Below are 13,170 nucleotides of genomic sequence, written 5' to 3' on the forward strand. Positions count from 1 at the left end.
AGACTGCTAGGTGCTTCACCTTCCTGGGCCTGTTTCTGATGAGGAGGGTTTGTTTATTAATAATAAGTGCTATTTCTGTAGCCCCTACTATGTGCTCTGTATCACTACCCTAGCCCTCCATCAAGAGGGATCTGCCCTCTCATCTGGCTGACCCCAAATCGAACCCTTTAACCCGCATGCTCTACTGCCTCCCTGCGGGCCCTGCCTTATCCTCCTCAACCGCCCACTGGGGACACTCTGGAGAAACCTCGGAGTCTTGGAATAGAAACCCAGGAGCCCTGAGCCTTGGCCCTCAGGCCCCAGGAGGGAGGTCAGGAGGGAGGTGTGGACAAGGGTCCGGCCGTAGCTGGTCCCGTCCTGGAAGCTGCTTAAGTTCCTGGTTCCCACCGGGGCCAAGAGTGATACCTGATCCTGGGGGATTGTGAAATGACCTCATGTGGCAGCCCGCCCGCTGTGCCCGCAAAGCCCTCCACCCTCCCCTTCCCCGCTCGGCTCCACCCCTACCCCACGCCCCCTCCCGCGCGCGCGGTTAAATCCCCGCACCTGAGCATCGGCTCACACCTGCACCCCGCCCGGGCATAGCACCATGCCTGCTTGTCGCCTAGGCCCGCTAGCCGCCGCCCTCCTCCTCAGCCTGCTGCTGTTCGGCTTTACCCTAGTCTCAGGTGAGTGGGGCGAGGAGAGGCCCGGCTCCTAGAGGGGCCGAGCCACGAGCGCCAGGATGGAGCCAGGCGGAGGCGTAGCCTCTGGAGGCTGGGGAAGTGGGAATTCCTGGGGCGGAAGTGGCGGGACCCTTGGAGCCTAGGGTGTGGGGTCCGATGTGCTGGAGGTGGAGAGACCACTGATGGCTGCAATTTGGGAGGAGGAGGATTCTGTGCTGAACGCGGACACTCCGTGGCTGCAGTGGGCTGGGGGTGGGGGCTGCTCTGCCTCGACCTCGGAAGCTCCTAGACGCTCAGCTGTGCGGCGTCCCCTAGGGCTGAGATCTGAGGGCCCCGACGCCAAGGGTTAGGGAGCTCTCGTACTCCCAGGGGTCAGGGACTCCTGGTCTGGAAGAAGGAGTCTCTGGGGGCTGTAAGGGGACTCTTAGGGCCAGAGACTGAGAATTCCTTGGGGTTAAGGTTTGGAGCAGGAGGTGGGCATCCTCTGGGGCTGGCGCTACGCCCCACCCTCGACTGTCCCGGGCCTCCCCTCCCAGGCACAGGAGCAGAGAAGACTGGCGTGTGCCCCGAGCTCCAGGCTGACCAGAACTGCACGCAAGAGTGCGTCTCGGACAGCGAATGCGCCGACAACCTCAAGTGCTGCAGCGCGGGCTGTGCCACCTTCTGCTCTCTGCCCAATGGTAACCCCACGGCAGCCGAGCGGGAACGGGGCGGGGCCGCGCTGGGCTGGGAGGAGGTGGGAGGGCCCGGGTTCCGGGAACAGGGGCGCCCCCGGACCCGGGGACCCCCGGGAAAGTCAAGGCGGTTGAAACCAGATCCGTCAGTGCTCTCCCTCGCACGGCCCCGGGGTAGACAAAGGCGTCGTTGAAACGCAGCCAAGGGGGGATCCCCACCCCTAGCTGGATTCGAGTCTCTGGTGCATGACGGGCTTCCGGGCACGCACAGCCGGGACATTGTTCCCCGCGGCCTGGGGACCCGGGGCCGCAGTTTCCTTCTCGAACCGGCCGAAGCCTGCCCTGTGGGAAAGCCCGGAGCCTGGGGCGCTCACCTCTCCTCTTGGAGTCCCTCCCTGGGGGCCTCCCCCAGCCCTGGGGAAAGACTGGGAGAGCCTGGCCTGGCAAGATTTTCCCCAATTCCTCTGTCCAGGCGGAAAGGAACTTTACAGATTTAGGAAAATGTCCCGCTCATCTTAAAGATGTGTAAGGGAGCATCGGTGAGAAAAAAATGTTCTTGCCCAAGGTCACACCGCCATCCCATGGCTGCTGGAGTCATAGTGAGGGTTCAGCTTTTGCCTTTCAGGCCAACTGGCTGAGTGATTCGAAGAAAGTGAGGAATCCTCCCTGGACACTGTATCGCCCTTCGTCGTCTTTCAGTCAATCTCTTCCACTCTAAGGATTGAGTGAGCGCGAGCTGGGGACTCTCTCAAAGGTGCTTGCTGGAGCTGCAGTCTCCACCAGGCTATCAGAACAGGGGGTGGCTTAAACAGCATGGAATCTCAGCTTTTCGTTCTCCAGAGGAAAATGCTGAGGATTAGAGGCAGGGATAGGACCTGGAGAGAACCAAGGTGCTGTAATGATGTTCTTTATCCAGAATACAGCCCCTGTGACTTTTCCTCTCTGTTATTTCCTTGAAGATGCCAGCACAGGCTGGGAAGGTTTGTAATACGGTGACCCAAGACACCGATCAGCAGGGAGGTGGTAAGTGGAGGGGGACTGGCAGCCCACCAAGGGCAGCTTCAAGGTCATGAGTCCCCTCCTCTGGGCCAGGGAGAGGAGGACCAGAAGGAGAGAGGAAGATTTGGAGAGAAAGCAGGCAGCAGCCAGATGAGAGAGGTGGAGGAGCAAAGGAGGGAGTCTTTGCTGTTTGATGGATGAAGAATTTGTTCCCTTATCTCAGATGGACAGACTGAGGCAGGAAGAGGGACAAGGTCAGATGGCCACCTGAGCCAGGGAGGCAGCCTGGAGGTTTGAATCCTAGTTCTGCCATTTTCTAGTTGTGTGATCCTGAGCATGTTGCTTTACCTCTCTGAGCCTCTGCTCTAAGATGGGAATAATTCCAAACTCTATAGGATTGGCATGAGGACTAAATGAAATAATGCATCTAAAGTGTCTATTAGTGAGAAGATACTCCATACACAGTGGCTTGTTTTGATCATAAATGGTTCCCTATTTATTTCCAGGGCAGCCCAATATTAGAGGTTCCTACTCCTTTCAAGAGAATGAATTTCTTTGTATTAGGAAGTCAAGACTGTTGGCAACTTAACAACATTTTTTTTTTTGTATTATGCTTTAAGTTCTGGGGTACACGTGCAGAACGTGCAGGTTTGTTACATAGGTATACATGTGCCATGGTGGTTTGCTTCACCCATCAACCCGTCATCTACATTAGGTGTTTCTCCTAATGCTATGCCTCCCCTAATTCCCAACCCCCCGACAGACCCTGGTGTGTGATGTTCCCCTCCCTGTGTCCATGTGTTCTCATTGTTGAACTCCTACTTATGAGTGAGAACATGCGGTATTTGGTTTTCTGTTCTTGTGTTAGTTTGCTGAGAATGATGGTTTCCAGCTTCATCCATGTCTCTGCAAAGGACATGAACTCATCATTTGTTATGGCTGCATAGTATTCCATGGTGTAGACGTGCCACATTTCCTTTATCCAGTCCATCACTGATGGGCATTTGGGTTGGTTCCAAGTCTTTGCTATTGTGAACAGTGCTGCAATAAACCTATGTGTGCACGTGTCTTTATTGTAGAATGATTTATAATCCTTTGGGTATATACCCAGTAATGGGATTGCTGGGTCAAATGGTATTTCTTGTTCTAGATCCTTGAGGAATGGCCACACTCTCTTCCACAATGGTTGAACTAATTTACACTCCCACGAACAGTGTAAAAGCATTCCTATTACTCCACATCCTCTCCAGCATCTGTTGTTTCCTGACTTTTTAAGGATCTCCATTCTAACTGGTGTGAGATGTTATCTCATTGTGGTTTTGATTTGCATTTCTCTAATGACCAGTGATGATGAGCATTTTTCATGTTTGTTGGCTGCATAAATGTCTTCTTTTGAGAAGCATCTGTTCATATCCTTCGCCCACGTTCTAATGGGGTTTTTTTCTCGTAAATTTTTTGAGTTCCTTGTAGATTCTGTATATTAGCCCTTTGTCAGATGGATAGAGTGCAAAAATTTTCTCCCATTCTGTAGGCTGCCTGTTCACTCTGATGATAGTTTCTTTTGCTGTGCAGAAGCTCTGTAGTTTAATTGGATCCCATTTGTCAATTTTGGCTTTTGTTGCCATTGCTTTTGGTGTTTTAGTCATGAAGTCTTAGTCATGAAGTCTTTGCCCATGCCTATGTCCTGAATGGTATTGCCTAGGTTTTCTTCTAGGGTTTTTATGGTTTTAGGTCTTACATTTAAGTCTTTAATCCATCTTGAGTTAATTTTTGCATAAGGTGTAAGGAAAGGGGTCCAGTTTCAGTTTTCTGCCTATGGCTAGCCAGTTTTCCCAACACCATTTATTAAATAGGGAATCCTTTCCCCATTGCTTGTTTTTGTCATGTTTGTCAAAGATCAGATGGCTGTAGATGTGTAGTGTTATTTCTGAGGCCTCTGTTCTGTTCTGTTGGTCTATATATCTGTTTTGGTACCAGTACCATGCTGTTTTGGTTACTGTAGCCTTGTAGTATAGCTTGAAGTCAGTTAGCGTGATGCTTCCAGCTTTGTTCTTTTTGCTTAGGATTGTCTTGGCTATGTGGGCTTTTATTTGGTTCCATATGAAATTTAAAGTCGTTTTTTCTAATTCTGTGAAGAAAGTCAGTGGTAGCTTGATGGGGATAGCATTGAATCTATAAATTACTTTGGGCAGTATAGCCATTTTCACGATATTGATTCTTCTTATCCATGAGCATGGATTGTTTTTCCATTTGTTTGTATCCTCTCTTATTTCGTTGAGCAGTGGTTTGTAGTTCTCCTTGAAGAGGTCCTTCACCTCCCTTGTAAGTTGTATTCCTAGGTATTTTATTCTCTTTGTAGCAATTGTGAATGGGAATTCACTCATGATTTGGCTCTCTGTCTATTATTGGTGTATAGGAATACTTGTGATTTTTGTACATTGATTTGTATCCTGAGACTTTACTGCAGTTTCTTATCAGCTTAAGGAGATTTTGGGCTGAGATAATGGGGTTTTCTAAATATACAATCATTTCATCTGCAAACAGGGACAATTTGACTTCCTCTTTTCCTAATTGAATACCCTCTATTTCTTTCTCTTGACTGATTGCCCTGGCCAGAATTTCTAATGCTATGTTGAATAGGGGTGGTGAGAGAGAGCATGCTTGTCTTGTGCCGGTTTTCAAAGGGAATGCTTCCAGCTTTTGCCCATTCAGTATGATATTGGCTGTGGGTTTGTCATTAAATAGCTCTTATTACTTTGAGATACCTTCCATCAATACCTAGTTTATTGAGTGTTTTAGCATGAAGGGTGTTGAATTTTATCAAAGGCCTTTTCTGCATCTATTGAGATAGTCATGTGGTTTTTGTCATTGATTTTGCTTATGTGATGGATTACGTTTATTGATTTGTGTATGTTGAACCAGCCTTGCATCCCAGGGACGAAGCCAACTTGATCATGGTGGATAAGCTTTTTGATGTGCTGCTGGATTTGGTTTGCCAGTATTTTATTAAGGATTTTCGCACTGATGTTCATCAGGGATATTAACCTGAAATTTTTTTGTTGTTGTGTCTCTGCCAGGTTTTAGTATCAGGATGATGCTGGCCTCATAAAATGAATTAGGGAGGAGGCTCTCTTTTTCTATTGTTTGGAATAGTTTCAGAAGGAATGGTACCAGCAACTCCTCTTTGTACCTCTGGTGGAATTCGGCTGTGAATCTGTCTGGTCCCAGACTTTTTTTGGTTGGTAGGCTATTAATTACTGCCTCAATTTTGGAACTTGTTATTGGTCGATTCAGGGATTCGACTTCTTCCTGGTTTAGACTTGGGAGGGTGTATGTGTCCAGGAATTTATCCATTTCTTCTAGGTTTTCTAGTTTATTTGCGTAGAGGTGTTTATAGTATTCTCTGATGGTAGATTGTATTTCTGTGGGATCAGTGGTGATATCCCCTTTGTCATTTTTTATTGTGTCTATTTGATTCTTCTCTCTTTTCTTTATTAGTATGGCTAGCAGTCAGACTATTTTGTTGATGTTTTTCAAAAACCCAGCTCGTGAATTCATTGATTTTTTTTGAAGGGTTTTTCATGTCTCTATCTCCTTTAGTTCTCTCTGATCTTAGTTATTTCTTGTCTTCTGCTAGCTTTTGAATTTGTTTGTTCTTGCTTTTCTAGTTCTTTTAATTGTGATGTTAGGGTGTCAATTTTGGATCTTTCCTGCTTTCCCTTGTGGGCATTTAGTGCTATACATTTCCTTCTAAGCACTGCTTTAGCTGTGTCTCAGAGATTCTGGTATGTTATGTCTTTGTTCTCATTGGTTTCAAAGAACTTATTTATTTCTGCCTTGATTTTGTTATTTACCTAGTAGTCATTCAGGAGCAGGTTGTTCAGTTTCCATGTAAGGTTATGCGGTTTTGAGTGAGTTTCTTAATCCTGAATTCTAATTTGATGGCACTGTGGTCTGAGAGACTGTTAGGATTTCCGTTCTTTTGCATTTGCTAAGTAGTGTTTTACTTCCAATTATGTGGTCAGTTTTAGAATAAGTGTGATGTGGTGCTGAGGAGAATGTATATTCTGTTGATTTGGGATGGAGAGTTCCGTAGATGTCTATTAGGTCTGCTTGGTCCAGAGCTGAGTTCAAGTCTTGGATATCTTTGTTAATTTTCCGTCTCATTGATCTGTCTAATATTGACAGTGGGGGTTAAAGTTTCCCACTATTATTATGTCAGAGTCTAAGTCTCTTTGTAGGTCTCTAAGAACTTGCTTTATGAATCAGGTGCTCCTGTATTAGGTGCATATATATTTAGCATAATTAGCTCTTCTTGTTGCATTGATCCCTTTACCATTGTGTAATGCCCTTCTTTGTCTCTTTTGATCTTTGTTGGTTTAAAGTCTGTTTTATCAGAGAATAGAATTGCAACCCCTGATTTTTTTTTGCTTTCCATTTGCTTGGTAAATATTCCTCTATCCCTTTATTTTGAGCCTATGTGTCTTTGCACTTGAGATGGGTCTCCTGAATACAGCACACCAATGGGTCTTGACTCTTTATCCAATTTGCCAGTCTTTGTCTTTTAATCGGGGCATTTAGCCTGTTTACATTTAAGGTTAATATTGTTATGTGTGAGTTTGATCCTGTCATTATGATGCTAGCTGGTTATTTTGTCTATTAGTTGATGCAGTTTCTTCATAGTGTCAATGGTCTTTACAATTCGGTATGTTTTTGCAGTTGCTGATTCCAGTTGTTCCTTTCTACATTTAGTGCTCCTTTCAGGAGACCTTGTAAGGCAGGCCTGTTGATGAGAAAAATCCCTCAGCATTTGTTTGTCTATAAAGGATTTTATTTCTCCTTCATGTATGAAGCTTACTTTGGCTGGATATGAAATTCTGGGTTGAAAATTCTTTAAGAATATTGAATATTGGCCCCCACTGTCTTCTGGTTTGCAGGGTTTCTGCAGAGAGATCTGCAGTTAGTCTGAAGGGCCTCCCATAGTGGGTAACCCAACCTTTCTCTCTGGGTGCCCTTAACATTTTTTTCTTCATTTCAACCTTGGTGAATCTGATGATTATGTGTCTTGGGGTTATTCTTCTCAAGGAGTATCTTTGAGGTGTTCTCTGTATTTCCTGAATTTGAATGTTGGCCTTTCTTGCTAGGTTGGGGAAGTTCTCCTGTATAATATCCTGAACAGTGTTTTCCAACTTGGTTCCATTCTCCCCATCACTTTCAGGTACATCAATCAAACATAGGTTTGGTATTTTCACATAGTCCCATATTTCTTGGAGGCTTTGTTCATTCATTCCTTTTCATTATTTTTTCTCTAATCTCATCTTCATTCTTTATTTCATTAAGTTGATCTTCAATCTCTGATATCCTTCTTCTGCTTGATCAATTCGGCTATTGATACTTGTATAGGCTTCATGAAGTTCTCGTGCTGTGTTTTTCAGCTCCATCAGGTCATTTATGTTCTTCTCTAAACTGGTTAATCTAGTTAGCAATTCCTATAACCTTTTTTCAAGGTTCTTAGCTTTCTTGCATTGGGGTTAGAACATGCTCCTTTAGCTTGGAGGAGTTTGTTATTACCCACCTTCTGAAGCCTACTTCTGTCAATTTGTCAAACTCATTCTCCGTCCAGTTTTGTTCCCTTGCTGGCGAGGAATTGTGATCCTTTGGGGGAGAAGAGGTGTTCTGGTTTTTGGAATTTTCAGCCTTTTTGTGCTGGTTTCTCCCCATCTTCATGGATTTATCTACCTTTGGTCTTTGATGTTGATGATCTTTGGATGGGCCTTCTGAGTGGACGTCCTTTTTGTTGATGTTGATGCTATTCCTTTCTGTTAGTTTTCCTTCTAACAATCAGGCCCCTTGGCTGCAGGTCTGTTGGCGTTTGCTGGAGGTCCACTCCAGACCCTGTTTGCCTGGCTATCACCAGCAGAAGCTGCAGAACAGCAAAGATTGCTGCCTGTTCCTTCCTCTAGAAGCTTTGTCCCAGAGGGGCACCCGCCAGATGCCAGCCGGAGCTCTCCTGTATGAGGTGTCTGTCAGCCCCTGCTGGAAGGTGTCTCCCAGTCAGGAGACACGGAAGTCAGGGACTCACTTGAGGAGGCAGTCTGACCCTTAGCAGAGCTCGAATGCTGTGCTGGGAGATCTGCTGCTCTCTTCAGAACCGGCAGGCAGGCTGAAGCCACATCCACAGCTGCCCCTTCCCCCAGGTGCTCTGTCCCAGGGAGATGGGAGTTTTACCTATAAGCCCCTGACTAGGGCTGCTGCCTTTTTTTCAGAGATGCCCTGTCCAGAGAGGAGGAATCTAGAGAGGCAGTCTGGCTACAGCGGCTTTGCCGAGCTGTGTTGGGCTCTGCCCAGTTTGAACTTCCTGGTGGCTTTGTTTACTCTGTGAGGGGAAAACCGCCTACTCAAGCCTCAGTAATGGTGGACGCCCCTCCCCCTACCAAGCTTGAGAGTTCCAGGTCAACTACAGACTGCTGTGCTGGCAGCGAGAATTTCAAGCCAGTGGATGTTAGCTTGCTGGGCTCCATGGGGGTGGGATCCGCTGAACTAGACCACTTGTCTCCCTAGCTTCAGCCCCCTTTCCAGGGGCGCGAATGGTTCTGTCTCACTGGCATTCCAGGCACCACTGGGGTATGAAAAAAAAAATCCTGCAGCTAGCTCAGTGTCTGCCCAAATGGCCACCTAGTTTTGTGCTTGAAACCCAGGGCCCTGGTGGTGTAGGCACCCAAAGGAATCTCTTGGTCTGTGGGTTGTGAAGACCGTGGGAAAAGTGTAGTATCTGCTCCAGAGTGCACTGTTCCTCACGGCACAGTCCCTCATGGCTTCCCTTGGCTAGGGGAGGGAGTTCCCTGACCTCTTGTGCTTCCCAGGTTAGATGATGCCCTACCCTACTTCTGCTCGCCCTCCGTGGGCTGCACCCACTGTCTAACCAGTCCCAATGAGATGAGCCACGTACCTCATTTGAAAATGCAGAAATCACTTGCCTTCTGCATTGATTCACTGGGAGCTGCAGACTGGAGCTGTTATTATTCGGCCATCTTGAAAGCTGAACCTAAATCTTTTTTTTTTTTTGAGATGGAGTCTCGCTCTGTCACCCAGGCTGGAGTGCAGTGGCATGATCTCAGCTCACTACAACCTCTGTCTCCCAGGTGCAAGCGATTCTCCTGCCTCAGCCTCCCAAGTAGCTGGGATTACTGGTGCATGCCACCACGCCCAGTTAACTTTTTTGTATTTTTAGTAGAGCAGGGGGTCTCGAGTCCTGACCTCCGATGATCCCACCCGCCTCAGCCTCCCAAAGTGTGGGATTACAGGCATGAGCCACTGCACCCGGTGATCTGTCAGCCACTTTCCTTGTCCTCTACAGCTAATCACCCAGTTCTGTGCCTGTGTTTTACACACAAAAACCTGCACATATTTATAGCAGCTTTATTTATAATTGCCAAAAGTTGGAAGCAACCATGATGTACCTCAGTTGATGAATGGATTTGGCTGGGCCTGGCTCCCCTCTATCTAACCTGGGAAGTGGAGTGTGATTGTGTGTGTGTTTGTTAGTGGAAGGACGTGTGGTTTCTCTCTGCATGGATGAATGAGTGTATTTGGAGGGTCATGGTGCTGAGAGACTGCAACTGGGATTCGGTCTGTGGGTATGAGTGAAGATTATAAGTGTGTAACCCCTCACATGTGTACTGTACTTTACACTTTAAGTGGCAGCATAGTGCTTAACCATGGCAGCAGCAGTTAACACATAGACTCTGCAGCTAGATTTCTTGGGGTTCAAATTCTGCCTCAATTCTGTGTGACCTTAGGCAAATTACTTAACTTCTCAGTGCCTCAGTTTCCTCACTTTTAACACAAGGAAATATTAACAGATCCCTCCCCTTCTTTTAGGATTATTGTGAGAATTAGAAGAGTTAATATATGTTAGGGGCTTGATACCTGGCATGTAATAAGAGCTAATTAAGTGTTCACTGTTATAATTTCTCATAACTACAGAGTAGTTTGATATTTCAGGGAGAAATAATATATGTTTGTTTCCATTGCTTTCACAACAACCCTATGTTGTAATTAGCACTGTTCCACTGGCACCTAAAGACACGGAGGCTCTGGGAGATTTCTGGCCCTAGGCCACGAAGGCCCACTTGGGACTCAAGCTGAGGTCCTGTGATTCCATTTGGGAGCAGGAGGAGGGATTTGCAGGTGACCTTCCTGGGCCTCCTGAGAGCAGCTCAGGTGCCCAAGATGGACTCAGGCAGGCAGCTCTGCTGTATGTGAAGCCCAGTGAGGGGCAGTGGGGGGGGCCACCCTGCAGGTACAAGTTAATCTCCCTGTATCCCCTCTGCCCACTTACCCTTACTCCTTTTTCTACCCAGATAAGGAGGGTTCCTGCCCCCAGGTGAACATTAACTTTCCCCAGCTCGGCCTCTGTCGGGACCAGTGCCAGGTGGACAGCCAGTGTCCTGGCCAGATGAAATGCTGCCGCAATGGCTGTGGGAAGGTGTCCTGTGTCACTCCCAATTTCTGAGGTAAGTGAACGGGAAAGAGAAAGTGCATTGATGGCCAGGTGTTGTGGGAAACAGAAGAAAACGTCACCCAGGCGGAGGTGAAGGGAGGTTAGTTGCAGGGACAGTTGGGAAAGGTATACCAGTGGGGTGACCCTCAGCCTGTTCTAAAAGAAGAGTGAAAGGTGGGTAGTCTGATGAGCTGCAGTGGGGAGCCTGTCTCAGGCAGAGGGAACAGAATAAGCAAGAGCTTGGCTGGGTGTGGTGGCTCATGCCTATAATCCCAGCACTTTGGGAGGCTGAGGTGTGTGGATCACCTGAGGTTGGGAGTTCAAGACCAGCCTGACCAACATGGAGAAACCCCGTCTCTACTAAAAATACCAAAAAAAAAAAAAAAAAAAAATTTAATGGGTGTGGTGGCGGGTACCACCCACTCGCTACTCAGGAGGCTGAGGCACGAGAATTGCTTGAACCTGGGAGACAGAGGTTGTGGTGAGCTGAGATCACGCCATTGCACTCCAGCCTGGGCAACAAGAGCGAAACTCCGTCTCAAATTAAAAACAAACAAACAAACAAAAAACAGCTTGGTGGTACCCTTGGGTTGAAATCTCGTGGTTGTCATGTGCTACTTTTAACAATTTCTCAGCAAAGTAACCTGAAGATAACTGATAGAATCCAATAGTGCAGAGATGAGCAATTGAAATCTAGAGAGGGGGTGTGCTCTTGGTGCCCGAGAGGGAACTATGGTTTCTCTAAACTAAGCTATGGTCTCCCTGGAGCCAGGGCTCTCAGATGCCAACTGCATGGATAGGCTTTGCAGTCAAGAAGACCTTGGTTCAAATGTTAGCTCTGACACTTACCTAACCTTCTCACCTCCCTGAGTCACAGTTATCTCGCTTATAAAATGTAGCTAAATAAGATCTAATTGATCAGATAATCCCATTTTAACCTAAAGAAGAAGGCATGGCAGAACTTCCTAATAGTAGAGGGATTCTTGGGGAGAGAAATGGCCATGACCCCTCAGGAAGGCCACAGTGGACATCTGGGACCACAGTATACCCAGGTGCCTGCTAGGGATGGTCTGACCACAGTATACCCAGGTACCTGCTAGGGATGGTCTGAAGGAGAAGAGTATGTCTAGAACCTGTAGAAAATGCAAGCAGAGCCCCCAGAAGGTGAGGCTTTGCTCCGTGGGTGTGTGGGATGGGGTGGGGTCAAGGAGCTGGTCTAGGATTTAAGCTGCAGGTACTCCTGCCTAGTCTAATGGATATTGTTGTTGATGGTATTGTTATAATTTTCTTCCTCCAGCTCCAGCCACCACCAGGCTGAGCAGTGAGGAGAGAAAGTTTCTGCCTGGCCCTGCATCTGGTTCCAGCCCACCTGCCCTCCCCTTTTTCGGGACTCTGTATTCCCTCTTGGGCTGACCACAGCTTCTCCCTTTCCCAACCAATAAAGTAACCACTTTCAGCACGTTCTGTCTCTGTCTCCCCTGACTTGGGTTGAGGTGGGTGGGCAAGTGTTAAGGGTGTGACCAGATCATCCAGGCATGAAGTCCAGAGAAGAATCATCTGGTAGGTGTTAGCATTCTCCCGGTGGATCCTTGCATCAACCCTAAGAATCTGGTCATTATTCCTCCAGGGGGATGGATGAGAAAAACGAGGCTCAGACAGGTGGTGGGATGCTTCCAAAGTCACTCAGATTCATTGCTGGGGGTGCTGATAAGCAGCAGCATGCACCAGGTGCCAGACACGGTGCTGGGAGGTTTGCTTATGAGATGCTCTGGCTCCTCAAAACAATCCCCAGAGTAGTTAACAACATACCCCTGTCATAGACCTGGACTCCATGAGGTTACTTGCCAGTGGCCACACAGAAAGATGGCAATCCAGGATCCTCTCTTATTGATACTTTAAGTCAAAGTTTTATTTTATATAAGTAATATAGTCATATGCATCCAAACTCAAAAGATTAAAAAAAGATATACAATGAAAAGTGTCTTTCACCCTTTACCCCCGTCTCCACCTTCCACCCCAGCCACCAAGTTGTTTTCTATAAAGACAAAAAATGTTCTCAGTTTCTTGGGTTTCTTTTCAGATATGTATCCCCAGCTCTCAATCCTTTCTCTCTCCCTTCTCTATTTCTTCCTCTTTTCCTTTCTATTCCCCCTCTATGCCTCACTCTATTCTCTTTCTCTCTCCTCTATTCCTTCCTCTCCATCCTCCCCTCTCTCCATACTCCCTCTCTTAATGCCCCTCTCTCTGTGTACTTTCCTCTCTCTCCATAGTGTCCCCTTCTATTTCTCTCCCCACTCCCTATCTCTATCATCTCTTTCCATCTGTTAGAGTA

At 47.1% G+C, this 13,170-nt stretch overlaps 1 protein-coding gene across 1 annotated transcript; it reads left to right on the plus strand.

Moving 5' to 3' along the window:
* Window positions 1-504: 504 nt before the first annotated feature.
* WFDC2 (WAP four-disulfide core domain 2) lies at window positions 505-12,297 on the plus strand. Its single transcript, XM_009437306.5, has 4 exons — window positions 505-665; window positions 1,199-1,342; window positions 10,699-10,851; window positions 12,136-12,297. Exons 1-3 carry the CDS (start codon window positions 587-589, stop codon window positions 10,848-10,850), a joined length of 375 nt encoding a protein of 124 aa, XP_009435581.1. The 5' UTR covers window positions 505-586; the 3' UTR covers window position 10,851; window positions 12,136-12,297.
* Window positions 12,298-13,170: the final 873 nt, after the last annotated feature.

Source organism: Pan troglodytes, chromosome 21 (assembly GCF_028858775.2).
Source record: "Pan troglodytes isolate AG18354 chromosome 21, NHGRI_mPanTro3-v2.0_pri, whole genome shotgun sequence".
NCBI classification, from domain to species: domain Eukaryota; kingdom Metazoa; phylum Chordata; class Mammalia; order Primates; family Hominidae; genus Pan; species Pan troglodytes.